General features: G+C 52.9%; 2 protein-coding genes across 3 annotated transcripts in view; one reads left to right on the forward strand and one right to left on the reverse strand.

Moving 5' to 3' along the window:
- The first annotated feature begins 1,422 nt into the window (after positions 1-1,422).
- LOC109380073 (uncharacterized) overlaps positions 1,423-26,258 on the forward strand; it is a 29,996-nt gene continuing 5,160 nt past the window's right edge. Inside the window, exons 1-4 of one of the 2 annotated variants that reach the window (XR_002123369.1) lie at positions 1,423-1,763; positions 3,299-3,470; positions 9,752-9,843; positions 10,147-10,326. Coding sequence is in view for 1 of the 2 variants with exons in the window: in XM_019637275.1 (XP_019492820.1) it covers positions 9,239-9,275; positions 9,752-9,843; positions 10,147-10,326 (309 nt within the window). In the remaining variant the exon portion in view is untranslated. Of the gene's footprint in view, positions 1,764-3,298; positions 3,471-9,220; positions 9,276-9,751; positions 9,844-10,146; positions 10,327-26,258 lie in introns of those variants that run through there. The other variant, XM_019637275.1, reaches the window with a different exon arrangement.
- LOC109380072 (neuroendocrine secretory protein 55) lies at positions 11,061-12,203 on the reverse strand. The gene has a single exon (XM_019637273.1). It carries the CDS (start codon positions 11,795-11,797, stop codon positions 11,081-11,083), a length of 717 nt encoding a protein of 238 aa, XP_019492818.1. The 5' UTR covers positions 11,798-12,203; the 3' UTR covers positions 11,061-11,080.

Raw genomic sequence — 26,258 nt, forward strand, 5'->3', positions numbered from 1 at the left:
CCGAGGGTGGCTCCTGTAAAAGCACTTCAATGTCCCCCATCCCCACCACGCTCTGGGGGGGGGGTCTTCGCAGGAGATTTGGGTGGCGCAGGCTGGGTTCTCCCCGTTTACGTAAACGAAGATTCAGGGAAATAAAGGGTCTCGGGCACATACCTCGGAGACCCTCTAATTGGTAGTTACCACGACACCGAACGGGGGTCGCGGGACGTGCATGGGGACCCCACAGAGTGCAGGCCTCAGGGTTCCGGGGCTCCTGCTGCTCTGGGGAAGGGTAAAAGGTGATTTCAGTTGGGTTTTATGGCCGATTTAGGGTGGTCTCAGAGACTGGTCAACCCTTTGCACACTGAACCCAAAGACACACATCGTGCGGTGCAGCGCCGGCAACCGCGGCAGCGGTCCTCTGCTTCCTGACTCGGGCGCCGGCTGCAGGTCGATCAGTTCGTTCCTTCCTTTAGCTCCTCTCCAGCCCCCTTCCAGCCCCTCTTCTCTCGCTATGAGTCTCCTGGGGCAGCCGCTTTACTTTCCAACTGCTATAGCCCGCAGAGGCGGCACTAAGCTCGGCTAGAAACCCAGCGGCCGCCCGGCTGCGCTCCCGTCTCCGTAGCGCGCGGTGGGCTCGGAGCTGGTGGGGGTAAATACCCATACTACCTGGGTGGGCTTGGCGCCTGTGCGCGCACTGCTCTGGCTCTGGGGTCTGCAGCGGGATTTGAGCCCTAGGAAACATTTTCTGCTTGCGGATCACGTAAAACCCGGGACATGGGTATCAGGTCTGTCTCGCCAGCAGGTGACACAGACCTGAGAGCCACCTTTAGGTGCAAGGCAGCCGGGCAGGGGGCAAGCGGACACCTGGCCTGCGGGCGGGGAGGTACGGCGGGATGAGCGTCACAGTGGGTGGGCTGCGGCAAGCGAGGCACACCGCCTGGATCGCTGTATCTACGAGCCGCAGGCGGGTGAACCACGCACGATCCACTCTCATTAAGTCTAACGCATCTCTTCTAGAACGAGACCACATCCACGGCGCAGCACTGCCCCCGCATCTGTCAACCGCGTTGCCGCGCTGCGCAGAGAAAAGCTGATAAAGTCGGACCCGGGTAACGTTTGAGGTCCCTCAAAGGTGTATCACCTCAGCTCTGTGGATCTACACACTTCCAAATGCCAACACTGAACTTTGGTTCAAACTTTGGCCAACTATACCCACGCGCAATGGCTCAACCCTTTGGGCATCCGCTGAATGGGCCAACCGGGTCGCCTCAGTCAATTCACTCCCCTCGGACCCCTGCACTGGGTCAACCATTGGGCTGGGGTCATGCCAATCAAGGCTGCCTGGCGAATGAGCAGGGGGCGTCGAACCGGAAACCGGATACGAGTGGGAGGTCCAATAGGGGGCGCCGAGTTGGAACGCCCTAAGAGGTGGTGCTGCTGGGGTGGTTGGAAGCGGTTGGTGGGCCGGCGTATGGCGGCCAAGCCTGAGACGCCACGAGGCCGGCTGACGCCGTGGGGTCACTCTTCCTGACTCCCAAACTCACAGAGGCTGGAAGGGATGGTCGAGGGCTCTTAGGGGCCAACCCTTGGTCTCACTGATGGCGGTGGGCAAGCCACCCAGTACCGGGGACTGCCGCTGGGGCAAGGAGGACTTCCAGGGCCTGGCGAGAGAGGGCCGGGACCCTGAAGAAAGGGAGGGCTTACTGCTCCGATGCAGACGAGCAGCCCCAGATGGATAAGGAGTTGAGGCCCAGGGATGCTGAGCTCTGCCGAAGTGGAAGGTCAGTAGACGCTGGGGTTGGAGCCCCAGGGAGGCGTGATGGGCGCCAGCCTGGCCACGCGCTTGGCTCGCTTCACTTGGGCTCTTTCGCAAAGCACTCTTCATCCATGAATGGGTACCGGGTCTCTTTGTTTGACATCCTCGTGGGCCTGTGGGACCCCTCTGCCCAACACTGGTATCTTGGTTCTTTGCCAGGAGAACACATGCACTGAGGGGGGTAAAGATTGGGCAGAGAGAGAGCAACCCCCCATTCTCAAAGGGAAGCACCATAGAAATGAAAGGAAAGACCTCCAGTTGGGGGGGGACGACGACCTTGAAAGTCTTGACGGAGAAAATGGGATTTCACGTGGGCCTCCGTGGAGGGACAGTGGGCTTGGCTGTGAATAGAAGGTGTTGGCCTACCACGGAGAGAGGTGCTAGGAAACATGGCGCATCGCTGGGTGAAGAGAACAGGGAACCGCGCGGGGTCTTGGAGGAGCCGTGGGAGAGAAGGCATGAAAAACTGGATAGGATTTCTCCAAGGATACCAAGATGTCTCGGGACAACAGGTTTTGAGGCTACTTAGGTTGGAAATGGAGGTGTTGATGGTTTTTTCAGCAAGTGAGAATTTGAGGCTAGTTTTAGGAGAGTTAAGGCACTATGGAGGATAGTTGGCTGGTCATGACCTTTAAGGGAGGGAGACCCACACATGGTAAAGGAAGCAGGAAGGCTCAAGAGAGGGACTCGAGGGATCCCAAAGAACCCTCTAGCAACTTCTGTGCCAAAATGGCACAACAGATGGAGGAGACAAAATTTGGCACCTGGATGATGGGACACGTGTGGGAGGATCTGGGGAGGAATTGGCACGGTGGTGGCGCCAATTTGGTTTTAGACATGGCAGACGTGCAGGAAGGATGGGCAGTCTGGATGGAGATCTTTACCACCGATTTATTTAGGATGGGTCTGAAGTTTAGAAGAAAGGTTACAATCCCAAATTCAAAGTGACAGCCATCCTCATTAAGGTATGAGAAATCACTGGATGAGAAACACCCTCAAGGGGAGAAATAGATTTGGTGACAGAATCCTGAACACTTGGGAGTACTAGAGAGGACAAAGGGGGACATTACAGGAGGGAGCAGTGAGGCTAGGAAGAGACCCGTGGGCTTAGACCAGAGGGAAGAATTTAAGAACTGGTCAGCATATCTAATCTTGGTGCAGTGTTCTTAGCCTCTGCACTGTTGACATTTGGGGACAGGTAATTGTTTAGTGTGACTGTCCTGTGCATTGTAGGATGTTTAGCAGCATCCCTAGCTTCTACCCACTAGATGCCAGTAGCATCCCCTTAGTTGTAGCAACCAAAAATGTCGCTAGACTTTGTTATATGTCCTCTGGGGGGCAAAATTGCCCCCCAGTTGAAACCACTGCTATAGACTGAGAAAGGACCTTTAGACTTGAGTAGGAATCACCTTAATTTAAAGGTGAGTTAGGACCAGGAAGAAAAAATTCCAATATTTAATTCTGATGTTCCCTCTTTTGTCTACTTTTATTTTTCTGCAGTGACTGGCCACCCGAATCTGAAAATCCCAAATCACTTGGGTGAGTGAAACTCCACTGCAGATCAGCAGCGCAACTCGAGAGACCCCATAAGCGTGGCCAGATATTTGAGGAGCCGACTAACCAGAAAGGCAGCTGGGTGTCCTGGCCACAAGGACCCAAGGAATGTGGCATGGTAAGAGCTGGGGCTGATCAGCTGGTGCCTTGATGGGGGGCCACTCTGATTGGTGGGACTATCTGGTGAGTCCACTCAGGGTTGGTGATCTTGTTGGCTTAAGACAGAACGTGGCCTTGCCTGGGATGGAGATGGCTGGGGATGAGGGGCAGTGGGCAGCCTAGTCTGGGTCTAACCCCACCAGGGGCATCGTTTTTAGGATCTGCCATTGTAATTTTAAAATAGCAAAGTATGTGAAGCATCGATTTCCAATTCTGGGTGGTTTTCTATCGGGGAAAGAGGTAACTATCTGATAGGAATGAGAAGGAACAGGAAGGAAAGTCAGTTAATGGGTTGACGCAGTTCAGGAAGAGGATGGCAAGAAAGGCTAGTCAGGGTGCCTGCGAGGGGGCTGAGCTGGGTGGAGGTCAGGCTGCACGCCGGCGCCTGGGCCCTGGCCCTACACGGGGTGTGAGAGAGGGAAGGGCTGCAGTGAGATGCTGTGGTCATTAGAGAAGGGGACTGGCTGTCAAAATCCAGGTGAGGGTTTGCTGATTTCCAGCTACTGGAAAAGCAGCAGTTTGCTACACTTGATGAATTAAGACTGCAATGGGAAACGCTACCATGTGTCAGCTCAACTCTGCGTGTCTGAGGCAGGCTGCTCAGACCAAATGGCCCAGCTGCCACAGGCAGATCAGCTGGCTTTCTGTAAATAGGTAACCCCAAATGGAAAGAAGGTATTCCTTCACTGCTGACTCTGAACAGCAGCACCCCTGCCACCTGCAGAGATGTGGCCTCCTTCCTTGGTGGCCCCATGTGGCGCCCTGGGCTGCCCACTAATTGACGCCTCCATGCCAGCACACTTAATCAGCAAACAATGGTTAGTATACTTACATTTGGGAATTCTTACTGCCAGACACACAAGGCACATCTAGATTTTAAGTAGCTGCCTGTCAAACTTGTTCCTTAGTTCATCCCTGTATCCAAGAAAGACAAAGCAAAGTAGACTAGAAGAGGGTCCTTTGAGAGGGAGGTGGGGTGGGCAAGAGGGAGGGAGCAGTAACCAGGAAAAGTGAGTTTTGGGGGCGTTTCCTCCTAGCTGTGGCGCTGGGGAGAGGGAGGGTTTGCAGAAAAGCCTTTTCTGCAGCCCACTGGTGACACTAGTTGTCAGTGGGTGAAATGAGGAAAAGGAGAATCTTTTCACCAGTTGTGAGGAAAAGGCAAAAGGAGAGAACATAGGAGAGGCTTCAGATAACTGTCACGTTCCCCAGCCTCCTGGAGACAAATGTTTTCTGAGTGCTGACTGAGTAGCAATGAGACTTTGAAGCTGTGCAATTAATTACTGTTCAGCTGAGACTCGCTGTGCCCATCCTTTTGCCTTCCAGCATCGCCTCTGCCAGCCTTGGCCAGTGGAGGCAGCAGCAGCAGCACACTGCTGCCTGCAGAAGGGTCTGCGTGACCAGGCTGTTTCAGACAAATGCCCCTGAAGGGAAAATGCCTCGAATGGATGAGGGTTAGGAGCAGGTGCAGCGCGGCCATTCAAGAGGGTGGAATCCAGACTTAGGAAAATAGGTGATCTGTTCCAATTCAAAAGCCCCCTGCTGGAGGCCAGGGGCCCCCCACCGTGAATCAGACCCTTCACTGGGCTTGCTAGCTGTACTCAGCCCTCATCCTGGAAGGGCTACCCCCAGTTCTGCTGCAGCCAGGCCCGAGACTGTTATCTGACCACCCGAGCTTGTTTGGTGGGAGCAGACAGTGTCCACAGTCGCCAGAACTGGGCTGTGGAGTCCTTCTCCAGGCTCATTGGTGATGCAGCAGAGAATTTCAAGGGGAGAAGTGGCCATTCCAGAAAAGATGAACAGCTCCACAGGAAGGGGGGGCGACTAAGGGGCAAAAGTGGGGGCTGGGATGTGGGGGGAGGAAATCCGGGAAGATAGATTTGGCTTTAGTGGAAGCTCTGTTTAAAATTTTGGGAATTCACGGTGGAAATGCAGGCACCCTGGGGGCTTCTGAGCAACGCAATTTGCCTTTAAGGGGAATGGTATATTTCACCTTCTCGCACAACCTCAATTACCCAGAGTGAATTTTCCTAATGAAATCTAATTGTGACAGCTACATAAGCCAGGGCACTCAGAAACCGGCTCTTGCCTGAGGGCGGGGTGGGGGGGTCCTGTTTTCTTCAGCTGGCTGGCAATCTTTAGCCTCTACACCTCCGCCTCTCACACCCTGAACCCTAACCCAAGACTCAGGATTTGAACTAGAACACAAGATCGAGGTTTTAAATCTTTCTGTTTGGTTGAAGCAATTGAGGCACCTGTGTGACAATTCCACTGCACCTGTGAAACTGAAATTTCCGGGCCAGCCTGCAAGGGACTCGCAGAGGGAAGCAGTCCCCCACCAGTGGCCTCCCACAGTCAGCCTGGGCCATTAAAAATGCTGATACTGAGCTGACGTTGCCCCTGCCACCACCAGATATTTGAAGACTGCCACAGAGTCCCCCCAAACCCTTTTCTCTCAGAATCTGTATTTCTTCCAACTCCTCTTCATAGCCCTTGTGACTCCCGTCTCCAGCTCCGACCTTCGTTCCGTCCTCGTGTTCTCGTTTCCCTGTATTCTCTAGTTTTTTCTTGTGATGCCCCCAGGACCTTCTTTTCCTTTTATCATCCTCAAATCTTCCCCACATCGCAGCCACTGCCAGCCCTGTCCACACGGCCCAGTCTTCTTTGCCCACCGCTAACTTGTAACGTGTTCGCCCTAAAACACGCCTGTAGAATACAAACAGGCTGTGGCCACATACACAGCCAGGAAGGAGCCTCCTCAGTTCTACCCTGGAATAGGGAGCTGGGGGATGAGTGCGGGGTGCCGTGGCGCCTCTCCCATGCCCTGCTGCTACTGGCTGAGTGCTGTCAACAGGTGACAGTGGCCCTGCACTGTGGACTCTTGGCCGGGGGAGAACTAAGTCACTAGGCTGTTTCCTCTGGCTTTTCTGCCTTGTGAGTTAACTAAGCACTAGTGCCAGCATCCCTACTAGGGGCTGTGGGAAAAACAAACAAACAAACAACTGGGATTTCAAAAAGGGAAAACAATCATCAGTAAAATTCACCTTCTCCATAGCCTTGTGTATGTGGCCGAAAAAACAAGGGTAAATATAAAACAAAAATGAGATGTTAAATCACTTAATTGGACATAAACCAGATTTGTTTGTTTTCTTTTGGTAAACATTTGCTGTGCTAATCCATACATTTACAACAGGAGCACAATTGGTTTGAGGGAGTGCATGAAAATCTCAGACCTGCAGAACAGAAACAGATGATACAGTGGATGTATGTATCTGGTATTCACATTTCAGGGGAGAGGAGCAATTAAGAAAAAAATGTCTGAAAAGCTCCTGGGAGGGAGTGAGAGTGAAAACAAAAGGTGGAGGAAATTAGTTTATCCTAACTAGCTGCAGCTGCTGAGCCATTTTCTCAGGCCTACCCAAGTCAGGACACTTAAACGTATTACCGAATAGCATATTCAACACTTGTGGTGAGTTAACACTTGCTGGCAGCGGGTGGTCAGTGGCTGTCCTCCGGCTGCTGCCTCCCTCCCAGAGCCTCGGCATCTCCAGGCTGCAGACTCAGTGATTGCAATGCTGGCTGCGTGCCACCTGCCCCCACTCTGAAAAGCTGGGTCTCAGACACTCAGATCAGGGACAGCAGGTGGGGGGAGACAAAGCGCACTGAAGAGCAGCACTAAACGCCTGCTTTCAGGGGCGGCCCTGTGTTCTCTTAGGTTAGTAACAGGACACAGTGCAGTTGTGCATTTAACTTGCCTCTTTAAACCATTTGTTGCCACCAATTCAAAACCAGACTTGACAAAATCAAATTAGATCCAACACAAAGTAAGATTTCCCCACAACTGGTGCTTTTGATTTGATCAACCTTTGGAAATTCTTTTGGCTCCATTAGTGTTCAAATTATTGATAGAGTCAAACTGGGCAACGCTGGGCTTCTTAAACCAATCAAACTGCTTGCATTTGGAGCTGAAAGGGACGCTGGGAACATCTCATTCAGCTACAGCTACTTCATTTTCCATGTGAAGAAACTGAGGCAGAGGGGTGCTGTGTCTGATGGAAGGCCGCGACCTGCCTGTCTCTGGGGCATGAAGATTTAGGAAACAGTCATTAACGTCCAAATCTTGCAGAGTAGGACAAGGAATCTCGTTCTGGAACATGGGATTAAGTATGTAATTGGAGAATCGCATCCCCTTTTCCTAAGAGAAAGGGCAGCTCTTGAGCTGGCATGTGATGTCACTGGCCTCTGAAAGCTTCAGTTTATTTCAGTGACTTGTTTTTTGTAATAGATCACTTTTCTGTTAAAAGACATACTTTTCCCAGCACCATGGTTTCTGCTCAGTTTCCTCTTAATAGCGTCCCTTTGCGTGGAGAACAGTCATGATACAGATCAATTAAGTAAAATCCATGGAGATTATTTTAAAAAGGCCTAATTCTTACCAACACTTAAGTTTCAGCTTTCTTCCTCATTAAACCTGTCACAGCTGCTAAAATTGAGGGCTAAAGAGTAAAGGGCTGTAAGCAATTTGGGGGCAGGAAGCTTCTAGTACATTAAAGAAACAGTGTCTTAAAACAATGCCAAACTTTAAAATTCCCAATTCTTGAATTCTGATAAACATAGATTAAAAGTTTGTTAGCCAAAGTTTAGAAGTAAACCTACGCCAGACTGTTGACAGCACACCATATCTGAACATTGCTACATGATTTTCCAACTCAAAAAGTTCAGTAAGAGCACCTTTGTCCAAGAAAAAGCAAATTTCCATTAAGCAAATGATTAATGTAGTAAAGGAAAAAATCCTAAATATTGGAGCATACCATCACGTTCAACTAGCTTTCTCCCCCTCCTCCTCTCTCTCTCCATTTGAAATATTATGACTGGCAGGTAATTCACCCGTGTGGCCAACTACAACAAGGTTTGCTTTTTTGAGAATTTCCTCACCAGACGGACCCCACCTAAGTTGAAAGGACTAGTGAGCCCATTCAAATGCTAACTTCAGCTTAGCAGGGTGAGACAAAGGGCCGGTCGGGAGACCAGTGAGCTGGGAATGCATGGAGAACTTGCCAGAACCGGCTCTGGGAAAGAGAGGCAGCTGAACACCAGTGCCTCAGTTAGAAAGAGGGTTTGAAGCGTCTGTGTAGCAACCCCCCACCCCCCAGGTGGGCTCTGGACACTTTCCCAGGGGTTCGGTGTATCCCCGTTGTTCTGTATGGTCCTAATGGCTTTTCCACCCTGCAGCCAGGATGGAAGGAGGGAAGTTGGGGGAGGGGACCTGAGTGGGGGAGGGGTGGGGTGGGTAACAGGTTTTCACAATCAGTTTATGGAAGAGTCTGGAAGATGACTAACGTTTGTGTGCTTCTAGATGGGAGACCCCCTCCACCCCTGCCAGTAATGAACCTGTGGATTGCTCACAGCTAAGAAAGCCAGCCTCCTCATATGCAGCTTCTGTTTAAAAAGCAGACCAAGACTGGGGTGAGAGGTGTGGGCTAGGCACCGAGGACTTTTTTTCAAACTTGTTTATTCATCCTGCAACAAGGCAACATGCTAATTTCTCTAATAAAGACCCTAGCTCTGCAGGAAAACCGGGGGAAAGCACCCCCCCAAAAAGCCCTGAACCCCCACACTGAAAAGCACGCTCCCAAAAGCCTGGAACCGTGGTGGCTTCACCTGTTCCCAGGAGATGTTTTACTTGGTGAACTCAGGCGACTAAGACGTTGCCAGAGGAAAAACAACACGATGCCAAGGTCCGGGAGAGGACAGCAGCGCCTCTTGGGTAGGAATTTCAGCTTGGGGGCTTTGTTTCTTCCAAGCCAACGGCAGGGCACAAGGGCATCTCTGACCCTCCTGCAAGTCCTCAGCGCCTCCAGACTCCTGACCCTATTACACTGCCCGGGCCAGGCCCTTGCTAACAACCTGCCCATCGGTTTTGACCAGTGGAGACCACAAAGGCATGCAGCAGTCCTGCCCAAGCCAGCGGCGTGTAGCTAAGCTCCGGGGCGCTGCGACGCCTTCCCTGGGGAAGGGACCGTGAGGAAGACAATTTAAAGTGCCTTCCTTCTGGCCCCATCCTTTTCTTAGGAGTCTAAGAACCCGACTGCCTTTTCAAGCCTAGAAACACTTTTTCACCCAAATCATTCTCATCAGAATAGTTCAAACTGGCGCAAAAACGAGACGCACGCGCACTAAGATCAATTTCCAAATCGGAAGAGGTTTTGTAAATACATTTCACTTATCAATCTTTTCCCCCAGGATTGGCGAGAACCGCACACTTTCCGCACCCAACATGCGCTACCGGACTGCGGCCGGTTTTGTGCCCGGACACCAGGCAGTTTCATCTCCAGGTTAGAGATTCCAAACTTAGCTCCACCCGAGCTGAAAATGGCCGGTGCGCGCCACCTTCCCTACCCTCCCCGCCCCGAGGCTGCAGAAGCTGCCGGCCCCTGCCCCCTCTTGACCGACAGCCCAAAGACTTGCGTCGGATCCAAACCCTTTCCCAAGCACGGCGGGGACCGCGCTCTTTGGGGACGCATTGTAGGGTGTCCTGATGCTCAGCGCGGACCCCCTCTCCAGCACACGCCTTGCTCCGCTTTACCTTTCCGCTGGGGCACCTCACCGGCCTCTCAGTCCCTCTCTTCCACTCCCAGGGCCTTGCGCAAACAGCCCGGGACCTTGCCAGCCATGCTGCACCCAGCTCCGTCACCAGACCAGCTGCGCCAAGAGGTTGGCGATACCCCGACGTGACTAAGTCCGTGCTACCAACCGTGGTGGCCCGTAGAGGCGCCCCCGAGACTTTTATACCTCCTCTGCCAGCCCTCCAAGTACAGGTACTCCCGGGGAATTGCCTGCCGCCGCTCCGAGAGGTCGGCTCTAGGGCGCGCGGGCAGGTGCGCACGCTCTTTGCAGCGGTCTCCGGCCCCGCGAGCGCCCGGAACGGGCAGTGGCGGCCAGGGTTGGCACTCAGGATCCCGAGGCTCCAAATTGGCAGCGCCGGGACTTGGACTCCAGGCTCTAAGTGTTTTAAGCGCCCTGCGCGACTTTTCCCGGAGCCAGAGGTCTAGTCTGATTACTTTTCGCACATTGCAACAGTGCCGCTACAGCGCGGCTGCTCTGGCTTTGTGAAAGTTGGCGCGCGCACCTTGGAACCACGTTTCGGGCGCCCGCCAAAGCCCTCTGGTTTGAGACTAGCTTCTCTAAGAGGGGAAAAACCCCCGCAGAAAACAAGTGACTTACCCGTGCCTTTTGAGTGTGCAGCTCGAAACCTGGGGCGCGCCCCGGATTCAGTCGTGCGTCCTGGACACCAGCTCGGAGACCTCAGGCTGTCTCCAGCGGGGCGCGCGCGAGGAGCGCCCCGCCGTCCAACAAGCCTTTGGCCACCGGGGTGCCTCCGGCGCTGTGGGGAGGTTTTGGGAGTCCTTCCCAGCTCACCCTGGCCCCCATTTCGCGGTGGCTGAGCCCGCTCTCTTCCCGCCTTCTCCCTCCCTCCCACCGCTCCCACAACGACCCCAGGCCCCCCAGTTTCCGCTGTGGGCAACCAACCTGAATCAAAGAAAACAAGGAGAATCTGGACGGCGTCCTCCATTAGTGACGCCGGATGGGGATGGGCCCCCTTTTGGAAGGGGACTCCGGGGATGGGTCGCGGCGCGTGGGCTTCTTGGGCTTGCAGCGGCGCTTCTGCTTCTCTTTTGGCTCCTTGGACTCTTCGGGGTCCCTCGGATCCTTGTCCTCGGGCTGCTCCCCCTCTCTGGGGCTCTGGGGCTCCCGAGTGCTGGGTTGCGCGCGACTAGGAGAGGCGTCGGGGCTCCGCAGCCTCAGAGCTTGGAGGCGCTCGGTGAGAGACTGGCCCACGGCGCTGCGCTTGGGCACCACCGGGCCGCGCTCGTCCTCGGGTTCGGTCTCGGGCTCAGTGGTGGGGGCGGTCTCAGGCTCGGTCTCAAAGTCGGTCTCGGACTCGATTTCAGACTCGGTCTCAGATTCGTAGTCGAACTCTTCCTCGTACTCGAGGCACTCGGGGAGGGACAGGTCGAGGTCGGCCTCCTCCTGCTCCTGGTCAGACTCGGGGGGCTCGGGGAACACCTGGGCTGCGGAGCGGTGGTGGGCGTTAAGGAAGCTCCGGCGCTGCTGGGCAGCCGCGCGCTGCTGGGCGCGGGCGTTGGAGGTGGCAAGGGCGCGGAGGAGCGCAATGGAGCAGGAGAGCCAGAGGAGCGCGGTGGCCGCCCGGCGGCCAATGGGTGGGCACAGGTCGTTGTAGTTGTGGCGAGCTCGGCGCCACTGCTGAGCCCGGGACCTGCGATCCATTCTCTTAGGCACACACCGAGAAGTCGACCCGCCCCCTGGCTCTGCAGAGAGCGGCTCCGATGTGCATTGGCTACTAGAGCCGAAAAAGGTGCACCTTACGAGGTGAGAAACTGGGTCCGGAGGTCCCAGCCCCACCCCGGTGTAAGGGCAGAAATGGAAAAACCTACCTTCCTGACCACTCAACTTTCTAAAGCTCCGCGCCTCTGCTTGCCTCTCAGAGCCAAAAAGAAGGGATGGGGAAACGGGGGGGGAAAGTCTCTCTCCTCCCGGGCTCCTCTCTCCAAGCCTCAGACTGCAGCCTAAGACTCGGGAGAGGTGCCTCCGCTGGTCCTCTCGCCTGGGAGAGGAAGAGGAGACTGAGGCTAGGCGAGATGGGGTGGAGAGGTTCTGCAAAGTTGCGCGCCCGGACTTCTGCCGGGCATGTGCAGTACGGAGGCGGGGGCGCCTCCCGGCGAGCTCCGCGGCGGCGCCGAGGCCGTGGCGCAGACCCTAGTGGGCCGGCAGGTGGCAGGAGGGAACCTTGTTTGAAAGGTTTTGGGCGAAGCGAGAGGCGGGGGCCCTGGCGGGTGCCAAGGAGCGAGTGAACGAGCTACAGGTTAGAGGACTCGGGCAGCTGGGCATGGGTTCTCCTTGGGGTCTGTACCCCTCCCTAACTTCTGCAATGTGATCGATAAAATGAACAAAGCCGGAAGCGGCTCAAACCAGAACGAGAAATTGCAGACATTCGGGAAAATGAGGGTCTGTACACGAGTATTAATGATCCAGCCCTGGGCATTTTCCAAGGGCTTAATAATTTGAGGATGGTAACCTTAGGCAGTCATTAATCAGGGAATCACCTTTGGCAGATCTGTTAGAATGACGGTAATTTGAGAAGTTTTTAAAAAAAATACCCCAGCCCCCAGTCTTAATCGGCTAATTACCTCACTGACAAATAAGCTTCTTCCTTAAGACTGTCCCTGGCAGAACGGGTGATGGTTGGCGCGTCTGTAGGCCCATGGGTGAACTGCCAGGAGCTCTAGCCGACAACATGTGCTAGAAGACAGACTTTAATTAGCTGGAACCACCACCTAAGGGCAGTATTTCCTGCACTGATATGCAGTAGGTACAACCAGTTAGCTTTCTGCCCCTGGGGGGTGCTCCGGGTGGCCAGCCAGCAAGGGAACCTCATGGGTACCTCTTAAAGCTCTTTTATAGGTAGGTTTTCAACAAAATTAATTCCTTGAACAAATATTCATTGAGCGCCTAGCACATGCCAAGCTCTGTTCTAGGTGCTGAAGGTAGAGTGAAAAAAAAAAAAAAAAGAAAAAAAATCTATCTTCCAGTGAGGACGGGATGCTTAGGATTAATCTGTGAATCAGAGCGTGGAGCCATTCAGAACCCCGCTACCCACCACCATTGTTTATCCCAGCTTGAATTCTACATGAGAAAACTATTGGATCAACCAGAGCTTTGGGGCTAGGGGACAGCTGGGCACCCCAAGATCATGTTGAACCCCAAAGGCTAAGAAGTTGGAGGGAGACAGCCCTGGAAAATCACAGGGGCTCCATGTCCTCCTGGAGGGCACCCTGGAGTGACCCTTGCTCAGGAAAGCATGGGCCTTTGGACGCTCTGGAGTTCCATCTGTAACCTGCCTGCTGCTTTGGGGCTGTGCCTGCCCGCCCTGCTAAAAATACGGAGTGCCCCATTAGCCACAGTGACAAGTCCAAAGGTGGCATAACTCAAAGCAAAACCATCTTCCTAGAGTCCTTGGAAGAGTCAGCAAGGCCGCTTCACTTGGGACCGTGGTTTTTTTGTCTTTGAGTCACCATGGAGGACACTTGGAGAGGTGCACCTCCTCTATTTCTGTGTTCCCTTTGAGGTGGCCCACCTGGCAGTCCCTCCCAGGATTCCTTCCTGGTGGCTGAAGAGTCACACCCCCACAGCTGGTACCCAGTGTGGTGGGACTGTCCTCATAGCTTAACAGTGTGCCCACATGGAGGCTATCAAACCCAGCGTAAGGCCTCAGTAAGATTCTAGCAACCGCTTTTGAGGCGCGGAGGTTTTGTATCTGCAGCTTGCCCGTGTCTACCTTACGTCTTGCATTCTTCTAGTTTGTTGCATTAAAATACTGATTGGTCTAATAAAGTGGGGTTGGTTTGGCAAACCCCCGAAAAGGACAATGTTTGTATTGTGGCTGTGGCTTCCTCTAATACATTTCAGACAAACTGAAAGGGTTTTATGTTCACAAGTGCCGGGATGGCTCTAGTCCTCACGTGGGGATTATTATGGGACACTGGACAGGGGCGTTTGGAGCTGTGTATCTCAAATCCTGTTCACTCTGTCCGATGGGGGGCGTTGCTAAAGGTTCTGCTCACAGTGACCCACCTGCTTCCTTTCTTTCAATGAGCACAGCCCCATTGGCAGTGTATGGAGCAAAAAGACATCCTTCAGGGGGTTTTCAGGGCACACTGGGAAAAACCCAGGAACCTGTGGGTGCTGGTGAGTGCCCTTTGAATGGAGACAGGTGCCGGCTGTCAGCACGAGGGGGGCTGTGATTCTTCAGGGCACGTAAGGAAGCACTCCGTTTCCCAGGAGAGGTCGATGCCTATAATGGAGGTGGCAGCCCAAAGCCGACCCACTGATACAGATACACTGAGACTGCCTGTGCTATTAAAACTGTGCATGATATAATGCACACTTTTGAACTAGATTTTGCATTAGTAATGCATGTTCTCTGCATTCTAAGCAGATGAACATCTAATAAGACACTGCATTCTCGACCCCAGTCGTGCACACTTGCAGGTACATCCCAGTGTCCCTCTGACTCGGGCACCAGGAGGAGCAGGGGGACAGTGTTCAGGTACTGTTCATCTCGCGCTCAGAGCCGAGGTCGGGCGATGGATCTGTGCAGAAATGCTCTTTAAAATGCATTACGTGCACGAGTTTAAAAAGTGCTTGCTGCAGAGTGAATTTCAAAAAGGAGCAGACGGGTGATGAACGACCGGGTTGTTACCAGGCTGAGAACAAGGGGCTGTGTGTGTGTGTGTGTGTGTGTGTGTCTGCTGCTGCACAGTGTGGACGCAGATCACCTACAGGGCTGGGGGGAGGCTGGGAGGGGGCTGCAACCTGTTGGACAGGAAAGCGCAGATTCCAGTTCATTCCAGGGTCAGCAGTAAGGTTCTCGTTTGGATGGATCTGAAGTGCACTGTCTTTCTTCAGCCCCTCAAGGACTGTCCTGTGGCAGACACACTGAGATGTCCTTTATGTGGCTCCGGGGGGGCCACATCGGAACCTACGGGTGGTAGTTACAAACGGCAGATTTCGGCTCAGCCCAGGGAAGACGATGGTAACAATTAGAGCTCTGAAACGGATGGCTGTCAGGAGGTGGTTGGCTCCCGGTCAGAAGCGGTGTTAAATCAAAGGACAGATGACCACATATTGGAGATGTTTTCCACGGGACTCATGAGCCGGGAGAGTGGGGGTTTGGAACCCGATGCCTGCCAGGGCTCGTTTCAACTCCGATTTCGAACCCAGGGAGGGCGTGAGGAGGCCCTGGGAGAGGCCGGGGCGCTGCTCATGGACGTGTCCTTCCTACTCCGCTGCTATTTTCAAAGCATTTGAAAGTGCAGGTGGCTCGGTGACAGGAAGGAACGTTTGGGTGGCAGTTTCAGGACATGGGCAAGCAGGTGTGTGCGGGAGGGGGCGGCAGCCTGCCGTGGAGCCTTACTGACCGGGGAGGGCTCAGGGGCTCTGCGCTGCAACTCACTTGTTGAGGCAAGGGGATTAGTCAAGTCCATGTGTTCGTCATAGTGTCCTCCTCGCCTCCCCGCCTGGAGCGGTCTCGGAAATTGAAAATGATGTTGGCCATTTAGCAATCGTGCGTTGAGTCACTTCTGTGACCAAGACACTGTTCCGGGCATTGTGGGGAGAAGGAGATAATGGAGAGCGAACCACTCACGCCACCCAACCCCATAACACGCATATCAGTGTGAAATGCCCCCAAATGTCAGAAAGTGGATTGCCAGCAGGTGCCAAATAAGAAATCCTGCACCGGGTACATGAACCTGGGAGGGAAGCTGAGTGATGGTGGTTCCAGTCAGGGGCAGTTCACCTGGTGGTTTTCTGAAAGAGGGGGGTTCTGATCTGGTCTGGCTTGGAGAGTTTCTTTTCTTTTGAAAGCCCATGAGAGGATTGCGTTCAGTCCACCTGTTCCTGTCTTTTCCAACTTTCTGCTGGGTAGAAATGAATTCTGGGAGTCTGAAGTGCTCCCCACTCCTGACTGTGGCTATCAGCCAGAAAGGCCTCACCCCACTGAGCATTTGGCGTTGCCCCTCCTGTCACCCCCCGAAGAGGTCTGGGTGCGGGACGGAAGCATTCGGCTCAGTTCTCTGGGGCGCTGCTTTGCCATATTACTCAGGCTGCGCTGACATCAACGGCTCTTCCCAGTAGAAATGGTGACAACCCCGAGCACCTGGTTTTGTGATCTTTTCAGGAATGCCATCTAGAGCTAAAAGCAAACAATAGGGGGAAAGAATCATCTTTTTAGGCCATTGTTGGGATTACAATACTCTATCTGTGCCCTTCATTTTGAAAGGGAGACAGGATCATAAAGGAGGCGGTTCCTGTGTACAGAGCTGTTAGCATCTGTCTTCCCGGGAGTGGCCCTTCCTTTCCCGTCACTGCCCCATGGAGGCTCTGCCGTGATCCCTCACCTCCCTCCCTCACGCAGGCTGAGCGGAAGCTCGGGCACGCAGACCCTCCTTGGGCATGGGCCTCCTGCTTTCTGCTTTGGCCCCAGAGCTCAGCTTTCGTGTGACCCCTGCTTTACCCTCTGGACTCTGGCTATTGGTGTGGCACTGTCCTGTCCAGAAGTTCTTTCTGTCTGTCTGCCTAGCCCCAACTTACACTTTAGCTCATCTGGTTCATGCCTGGACCAGCTGAGACATCAGTGTCCACAGATGCCCACAGGCCAGTGATTCTAGCCCCAGATGTCCCCCTCTGCCCCACACACTGGCTTCCTCCTGCAGCTGGTGGGCGGCGGGTGAAAACACTGCCGACTGCAGAGGATGACTCAACTCAGGAGTGTCCTCCGGCGCCTGGCTGAGCTTTGTCCCACTCTCCTGGTCACCCCACTTTTTCCTCCAGCTACCAGCATTGACAGCCTCAAAGTTGTTTTTCTCTCATCTGCAGAGGCTCTGACTCACCCCTTCAGACTTGGGGGGGAGCAAGCCGCGAGCCAGGCGAGAGAGAATCTTCCGGGTGTCATGGTTCAGGCACACGCTCATAGAAATCCTTTCAACTCAAGCTCTTCAGGATATGATTAGACCAATTTTACGTGTCTAGTCACTGAGGCTCCGGTGGATTGGGACTATTTCTATATGTGCAAAGTGAAGTGGAGAATTGAGGCAATTATCTCCAGGCGAATGAGTCTGGGCTCTGTCATCAGTCCGTCCTGGTAGCAGCTTCATTTACCAGAGCATCGTTTTGAGTTAAAGGGGGTTCGAAGGTATTTGTTTGTTTTCTGTGCTTGGCTTTGTTTTTCCGAAAAGCTGTAGGGTGGAGATCTGTTCTGCCCACACAGGTGTGAGGGTGTGAGGCTCTGCCAGGTGGCAGGACACTGTCAGCTGGTCAGGGCTGTGGGGATTGAACTGGACCGGGTTCGCATCGGCGGTCCATAGCAGGGTACGTGCCAACCGACAGACCTCTGCTTCCGCTGCGGGCCCGCACTTGGCTTTACCGAGGTCTTTTCTTCCCACTCCTCCTCCCCTCGCCTCTGTGGATCCTGAGATGTTGAGCTGATGACTGACAAGGTCACCTTCAGTGCCAAAACAATACAGGCCCCAGTAGGTCCCACGGCTAGACACGTACCGCGTGTGTTAGGGAAAAACGTCATGAGACGGGGAGAAGAAAGAACAGGTCTCAAAATCAGAAATGAAAACTCATTATAGGCCGGAGATGACTTCTGGACCCTCCCTCCTCCATCCGTTGTTTTGGCTAGAAATCATTGTAAATTGGGAGTTTTCCGTTCGCTGGTCTACAAATTCCCTCGTAAAATAGCCATCCCCTCTCAGATCTTCGCTCGTGAGGGAAGAAGGCAGAGAAGCTTGTTGTTTTTCCAAATCATAATTGCCCTTGAGGACAATTGGGTAGTTAGGGAGCCAAAGGCCGGCCAGAGGTCTGTGAGGGGCCTCCGGGTGCCAGGCAGGCGGGCTGACGACGGAGCTGGGCGGGAGATTTCCGCCTGGCCCCTCACCCCCACACCCCCACACCCCCACACTCACACTGAGAGAATAAGAGGAATCGAATTAATTCTAAATTGTGCTTTTGACTATGAGCACCCTAAGAGTGAATGACGTGCTGGGGCTTGAGATGACCATAGAAAAATATACAGGAGTTACAAAGTTGTTGTTTTTTTCAGACTGTCAAAAAACTTCACCTGTCACTTTGAAATTTTCTGATATTGCTTGATTTGTTTTTATAAGAAGAAATGAAAAACTTCCTGTCCACAATTGAGATAAGAGGGTTTTGAAAAACATCTGTCTGTCCTTAGAATATCGTGGCATAATGTGGGTTAAGTGTGTTTTTATTGATAACTACTTTATTCCGGCTCTCTTTGTTAAATTACATCTTCCCCAGTGTTACCAGGTGGGCTTACAGCCTTGAGGATCATTGCTTTATACTGTATTGTAAGATCTGCTGGGGCAAGTGCCTTCTACGGCATATTATCTCCGAATCCTGATAGTTTTGCCTGTTTATTTTTCTATAGGATTAAAGAACGATTTTTATCAAGTTCTGTAATGACCTTGGCGATTTTGACTGGAACTGTGTTCAGTCTATAAATTAAGTAGGGAAATATTGTCGTTTTTTCTGCATTTAGCCTTAAGCCAGCAGTGTGGTCTCTCTCTTCATTTATTTGAGGTTCTGTTTCTCCCATTAAGGATTTGTGTTTTCTTTATGTAATTCTAATATATTGTGTGGAGTTCGATGTGTGACTATGCATCATAGTTCCCTAGTATTTGGTACTTTTGTTGGTATTGTGAATAGACTCTCTGTTTGCATATTTTCAGACTATTTATTACGTGTTTATAGGGATTGTATTGATTTTTGTGCATTTTTTCTCATATTCTGCCCCTTTTAGAATTGGCTGGTTTATGAGGCAACCAGAGGCCTGCTCAGGCAGACCCCCGTCGGAGGATTTTGTAGAAGATCCTGCAAGAGTGAACGAGTCAGGCTCAGTCAGTGGTTGCCAGAGGCCAGTCCACAGGGAAATGAGAAAAATAGAGGTGCTGTTGTGGGTTGTCCCGTTGGGCTACGTAATCTGTTCAGGAAAGGATTGATGTGGACATGGAGGCTAGGTAAGCTTCCTACCTTTCAGTATTTCAGTGTCATCTATTTTTGAGTGACAGTAAGTAGTAATTTGGGGGGGGGTTTGTTTGTTTGAAGCTTTTAGAGGGTTTTTAAAAGAGTTTTTAAACTTTTTGTTTCTATTACTTTTGTAAATAATTTTGCTTAGTATTAAAAACAAAAAACAACAGTTGGCAAACCCAGGTCAGCATCCCACATTTCTCTTGAAATTTTAGCACTGTCTGAAATTTCAAAATCAGGAACTTTCAACTCGTTTCCTCTTGGATGTCACAGTTTTGTGATATATGGACTTTTTTATTTTAAAATAATTTCTGGCTTCTTCTTTTGTATTCTTCGAGTTAGTCACATCACTTAGTTAGATCGATGTTTTTGTTTCTTCTTTCATCTTTGTCTAGTTTCTTCGCCGTTCCTTCGTGTCCCATCATGTTCTCTGAAAGTACGTGAGAGAAGATGCGATTCCTTTCCTAAACGAAGGGAACGGAACAGGCGCACCCTCACGGTGTTTCTAGTTGGAAGGGATTTCTCGAAATACCTTCTCTCTGACAATGTTTAGGTGGGTTTTAAAAAAAACCAACAGATGGCATCAGGAAGGCTGGGGTGAAAGGTGAGAAGCCAGCTTTGGGACCAGATGGGCCTGGGTCTGCATCTCAGTCCCCTCTGCTTCATAGCTGACCCCTGGCCTTACCTGTCTGGCTTTCAGTCTCCTTGGCTGCAAAGCGAGGTCCTTCGAGGGTCCAGAAAAACCCTGCCTCCAGGGCTGTGCAGATGATCAAACGAGCAAGGAACAGAAAGTGCCAAGCAATGGTCAACAACAAGCAAACACTGCCCTGGCAGCTCGGCTGATGACAGCTGTCACTGGTGGTGGTCCAGGCCAAGGTCAGGAGGCAGGAGCCTGCCGTGAGGATTGGGAGGGACCCAGCTAGGCAGAAAGAGCCTACTGGAAAGGCGGGGAGACCGCAGGTTGGGTTTTGTCCATGTGAATTTCCAGTCTGAGTGGCCTCTTGATGGAAGGTCTTAGAAGTCATAGTTTGATATCTAGAAAAATTCACGGAGTACCCACTATGGGCCCTGCACTGCTAGGCACCAGGAGTGTGCGTGGTGAGCTACATCAGACTCGTGTCTCCATCGCGTGCGTTTAGAGGGCGCTCTGAAGTCAGGCATCATCATGTCAAGTGGGGTCTCGTGACAGCCGACCTCAGGGCACTGGTAAAGAAACATGTTTTTTCAGAGTGGGCAGCGAAGGAAGCTGCCCCAGACGTGGGCACGTCAGGGGATAGGACGTGTGCACACTGTCGCTGGGAGCTGCAGGGTGAGCGGGTGGTGGCACCGTTCCAAGGGCGGGCGGGAACCGTGTGTCCGCAGGCCCTCTTGTGGAAGGGAGCGGATGTGGTAGGGGACCCGGCAGGTCAGCTGAACTGGAGTCGAGTCAGATGAGGCTGCAGGGCTGGCTGCAGGGCTGGCGGGGGCTGCCAGGGGGGGAAAAAACAACAGTCTTGTGTCCTAGACATTCTCAGAACAATAGTAGGCCTGTCCCGAGGGCCGGAGGGGCCATCCTCAAGTTGTCTGCTTCAGCAAATCTCTCTGGCCTCAGGCAAGGGGAGAGAATTTGAGGGGAAGCTAGAGATGATGGTAGCTGGGTCAAGGGAGAGGTTGGTTCTAGAAATACATAGAAATGGTGGTGGGGAGAGTGGCTTTGAGAGCTGTTTGGGAGGTCGACTCTCAAAGCGTGGTGCCGGTGTGGAGATGGGGAAGTGGCTGTGTGAACGATGCTGACGCCCAGCTGGAACTAGATGGAAGTCAGTGCCCTTCACTGAGCTGGAGCAGGGCGGGGAGAGGCCCAGGGATGCGGTGACCTTGAGTTTGCTGCGTTGAACAGGGTGAAAGGCCATGAGTTCTGTCTTTGCCTAGTTAGAAGTGCCTTTGGACCTCATGTGAGGAGGAGTCTGGATCTAGAGCTCAAAGGACGGGCTGTAGGGGAAGCAGAAGGAAATCTGGTGGTAAGGGGGTACAAGAGAGGGACACCCCAAGCCGAGTTTCTAGCCAGAGTCGTCCCAGAGCTGGAAGGGTCCCAGGGGATCAAGTCTTAGCCCCTTCGTTGTCCAAGTAAGGAAACTGAGGCTCAGAGACGGGCGTTCGGACGTGCTAATTAGTGGAATTTTTCGTAGTCCTAGCTCAGTCCCTTGTCACGACACCAAGTGGAGACTTGTTGTGTAGAAGGAACATGAGCCAAGGTCTCAGATGCCAACCCCTTGATATCAGAGCTATTTGTTGTCAGCATCCAAACGGACAGTTCACAGCTTCACATTCTCCTCTTGATCACTTTGGAACTGACATTCTGCCGCCTCCTTATTAGAGTGGAGCAGAGCGGGAGCTAGAGGTGGCCTGGGAGCTAGAAATAGAACGACACCAGGCCCTTAATAGTCAAGCTGGCAAGGCCACACGGCAGCCGGCAAGGACTGGGGCAAGGCTGAAGCGAAGATAATGTGGGGACTCTCTTTCTGCTGGTTATTCAAGAATCCAGTCAACTCCAGAAGCACTAGCCACCACTTAAAACTGGTCCCCCAAGTATGGGATGAGATATAAGAAAGGGAAGTCATATTTCTCAAGTTCCCTTTTCAAGGTGTCTATCTCTGAAACATGCGACCCAGCAGCAGCCTTTCCCAGCCACTACTACTAAAAATGTAACGTTGAATTCTGTGTGGAATAGATGAATTACTTCTAGAGGAAGTTAAAAATGCTAACCAGAGCTCAGACCAACGTCTACTTGAATGACCCTCCAGCAGCCACAGGCTCCATACTCAACCTCTGAAATGCTCCTGAGGTTGCCATCTTCATACAGAGCGACCAGTTTCCATAGGAAATGTCTTTTTACCAAAACACAGGTAGTGGTTCTGTCACTTTGTGGCCTTTTCACTCGGCAGGCATGTCTTGGAGACCCTACTGCACTGGTTCACATAAGACCTGCTCTCTTATTCTTTTGAGTTGTCACCCCATCGTCTGTGGTCTGAATAGAAGCCTGTCGATAGTTCGATAGTCACTTCCTGCTTGGCGCTGGGTCCCTGCCGGAAACGCCCCCGCAGGCCCTGTCCTGGCACATACTTCTGTGTACCCGGGTTTCTCGAGGGTTGATTTCAGGCAGCGGAACTGCTGGGTCACACGTAGACACAGAGCATCCGCTCAGTCGCCCTTCAACACAAAGCCACCAGCCTGTCTCCACCAGCAGTGTGAGTGTCTGTCCCCACCGTCCAACACCAGCCGTTCCTCTGGCCAAGCCAGCAGTAGCATATGAGCGTGCCCAGACCCCCACAAGTTGGGAGCAAGGGCTCGGAGCTGTTTTCCTGTGGGGCTTGGGCTGGAGGGCCATGACATTGGCCTCATCATTCTTGTCTCTCACCAATAAAGGAACAACTTCAATGAGATACGTTTCAGAGATTTGCCACAGAGAGGCAGAGGGTAGCCCCCGCTGGAAGGTGTTGGAGAAGAGAGGCCGAGTGTGCTGAGGTTGGGTCCAGCCTCTTCAGTCCTCCGCGAGGGCGGCCGAGCCCTCTTAGAATCAGTGTACCTCACACCACAGCTGCTCGTGCCCGTTTGAGAACGCTCGGCAGCGCTCCGGGGCAGCGCCCTCCTCATTGGCCATTTTGAACCTGAATGGGGGACCTCTTCTGGTCCCAGATCTAGACAGTTTAAATTGGGAATGGCCACAAGTTAAAGAGTGCTCCCCAGCCCTGGAAGTTGAGGTTCGTGTCCTCCCTGTCTGTTCCCCGCTTTCTCACTGCAGGCACAGACGGGTCAGGCACTGTGCAGAAGGAGGGTTACAGCAGGACTTGTCATCTTATCAGGACATGTTTGAGCATGAAAGGCAGTGCTAAAGGGAGGGGATGCTTGGATGCCGGGGGTAGACCAGGACTTTCCTGGCAAACCGGGTTGGATGGGCACCTCAATTTTTCCTTAATAGTGATACTGATATTCGTAATAATATAGTTGTGACACTATAATTAAATATATACATGAAATCATGTAATTATTATTATTAGCACATTTAAGAGGGAGCGTGTCCCATCTCCAACTAGCTTTAAGACAGATTTGCGTGTGAGGAGACAAGACGCTCCCATGGCGAGCCCCTGTCAGACTGGGTGCACGTCCTCACAGAAGGTGACGTGGCTCGTTTGTGCCGCTTCCAAAGTCCTTGTGGAAACGTAAGGACAGGAGCAAACTCAGGAGAAAGCAGACGGGAACTTTGTCAGAGACCATTGTTGGGGAGGTTCCTGAGCAGAGCGCGAGGTCAGTAGCTATGGTTGGTTGGTGGGGGGATACTGGGCTCCCCTTCTCCCCTGTCACCCATGCCCAGGGCAGCCCCGTCTGGCAGAGCCATCGAAACGCCCCACAGCACGGCTGTGAAAACAGAGGGCTCAGGCCAGGTTGGATATGGAGTGGCCATCGTTAGGCAGAGAATGTAGTCAGAACATTCTGAGGTCCAGAACACCTTAGAAATTGCAAAAGCGTGTTACAGTCCCTTAGAAGTATCAAGATCATTTTTGCTCCAACGTCAGTGATTCCATCCTACCTTCCCAACTTCTTGCCATATTCCCATACTATTACTGCACCTAAAAGTTTTCTTTAAATCAATTTGTTTTCTTTATGTAAATGAGTTTAGTGTTAGAGGAACATCATACCAATATCATTTAGCTTCTAGCTAAATATTTCTAAGTACACATGAGGGTCAGTTGTAGCTCTTCAAACGGACAGGGGTGGCCCTTGTCCCCTCAGAATCGTCATGGGCAGCACTGATCTAGCCTAGCACTCGCTTCTCCCTAGCTCACGATAAGGGGCCTGGGCTGTGCACCCGCCTGGGGACACTTGTCTGGACCCCAGGAGGGATGCGAGGACGGGGTCTCCCTGTACCGTGCAGCAAGTGCCAACAGATATCTACCATCGAAGGGGACACATTCAATTTTGACCCCCGAGTCCAGCATGGCCGCACAAGCTGGGGATTCTGGTCCCACCCAGCCGGAGCCTGCTGAGTCTCAACAGGACGAAATTCCTCGGGGCATATTTTCTTTCCATGACATTTGCCTTCTAATAATAAATCAACAGATGTCGTCGTCTGATCTGCCTTTACCATGACATTTGCCGTCACTTCACATGTTTTTGTTTGCAGGCGTAGCCAAGAAATGGGCTCATCGGTGGGGCTTTAACCCGCGCGCGCCCTTGGCCTCAGTAGAGCTGCGTCCCGGACCACGGGCCAGGGGCTCCGGCACCTTTACTTCCTGTTGGCGACACCCCCTGCCCAGGCCGACACCTTTCCTCTTACTCAGGGATTTGGGGTCATCCCGTTCTCTGTTCTGGCTTGGCTGCTTCAAAAGAGCCTGTGCCCAAAAATGTAACTTCAGATATGTGGAAGGACGCACTTTCCATCAAGTTCAAAAGCAAGCAAAGCTAAACACAGGCACACGCGATGACACTAAAGCGTGCACAACTAGCACGTGGTAGACCTGCGATTCTGTGTTAGCTCTGGTGGGAAAGGTGGGCGAGGGGAGGAGAGAAGGACGTTCTAGAGACAAAGTTCAGCGGCTCTGCTCCTTCCCGGGTCGGCTAGAGGGCTATGGGGCTTGTAGTATTTTTAAATACTGAATTTAAAAAGTAAGTGTTCAGACAGTCTCCATGGGTCAGTGGAATGGACATTTGAAGGAAACCCGCCATTTAGGGAGTGGACCTGTTGTACATGGCCAAAGGAGACCGTTTCAGGCCAGGCCCCCGCTCACTTGCCTCCTTTCGCACAAATCGAGCAGTGCCCAGACGGCTCCCAGCACATACTAGGCCCTCATCAAACGTTTGTTGAGTATTTTTTTCACATGTGTATTTTTAAACTTGTTGTTATGGAAGTTTCCAGGCACACTGAAGTGGAGATGAGGCCCAAGGGCCCCCAGCACAGCTGCGGCAGCCATCAGCCCTGTCACTCCTGTCCCCTCTGTCATCCCTACCTTTTCGCTAGGTGTCTTTCAAAGCAAATCCCAGAAATCACACCGTTTCACCCCCACTCTGAGTTCCTCTGGGGCCTGCCAGAGTTGCCCACTTGCCCCTTCTCTTCCCGCAAGGCCCGAGTCGCTCACAGATCCCGGGGCCCTCGCATGGGGAGAAGACCCTTGCTTCTGTGAACCCAAGGGTTCTGTGAGCCCTTGCTTCTGTGAACGTGCTCCTGGGGACCACCACCCATCTTTTGGGCCCCCTTTTAAAGGCCCCCAAATTGCTCCTTGGAGATTTCCTCAGTTCCCAAAGCAAAGCGGACACATTCTCCGCGACCAGGCAAACATCAGCTGTGCACTTTCTAAAGAACGCACTTTGGGAACAGACAGAGCCCGAGTCAGTGTGATGTCAGCTGTCACCGTCCGTGTGGAAAGATCCTGCCATAGCCAGCTGCTGGCCTCTTGGCGCTGTATTAATAGCAGGGCCATGGGGCCCAGTGGGATCGGAAGCCAGGGAGAGGAGAGGGACAGCTGTGGCGGACATCACACCATGCTCCAGGCATGTGCTCCCGTGTCACGGGCACACAGATGGCCCGCAGCTTGCCCTGATGCTTACAGGCCCGCAGGCCGCGCCTGCCTTCTCCTTGTAGGGTCAGGAATGGGCTCGAGCTGACAGTACACTTGATGAAGGAGCCAAATTAAGGCTGGCGTGATTGGAGTAGAGGGTTCGGGTGGCCCCGCGTTCTGGGTCAGCTTACGTTTTTACTGGAAACCAAGCGTGCGCGGGCCGAATGAGGCAGTGGTATGCCAACAGCTGGGGGGATTGGGTTCTATATGCCAAGTCTGGATAGATAGCTTTAAATGTCATGGGCAAATGGAAGGGCAGGTGGCAGCAGGACAGAGGGGCCCAGGGGCTGGAGGACACGGCCTCGCCGTGGCTCGATCCGGTCCAGGGGCTGGGTGGGATCAGCGCCGGGGAGAAGCCCAGCACGCGGAGTCCCAGGGAGCGGGGGAGGGGTCTGGGCACGTGTCGGGGGCAGGCGTGGATGGACCTGTGTGGACACGCCAAGGCCAGGTCTCGAGTTGAGAGGTCAGCGGGGCCCAGCCCCCAAGCCCAGAGGAACAGGTCAGGGACTAAAGCCTGTGGTTAAGGT

This window comes from Hipposideros armiger, unplaced genomic scaffold (genome assembly GCF_001890085.2).
Source record: "Hipposideros armiger isolate ML-2016 unplaced genomic scaffold, ASM189008v1 scaffold_32, whole genome shotgun sequence".
NCBI lineage: Eukaryota > Metazoa > Chordata > Mammalia > Chiroptera > Hipposideridae > Hipposideros > Hipposideros armiger.

What these genes read in the sequence shown, in the direction of transcription:
- LOC109380072 (XM_019637273.1), bottom strand. Translation starts at nt 11,797, where the DNA reads ATGGATCGCAGGTCCCGGGCTCAGCAGTGGCGCCGAGCTCGCCACAAC.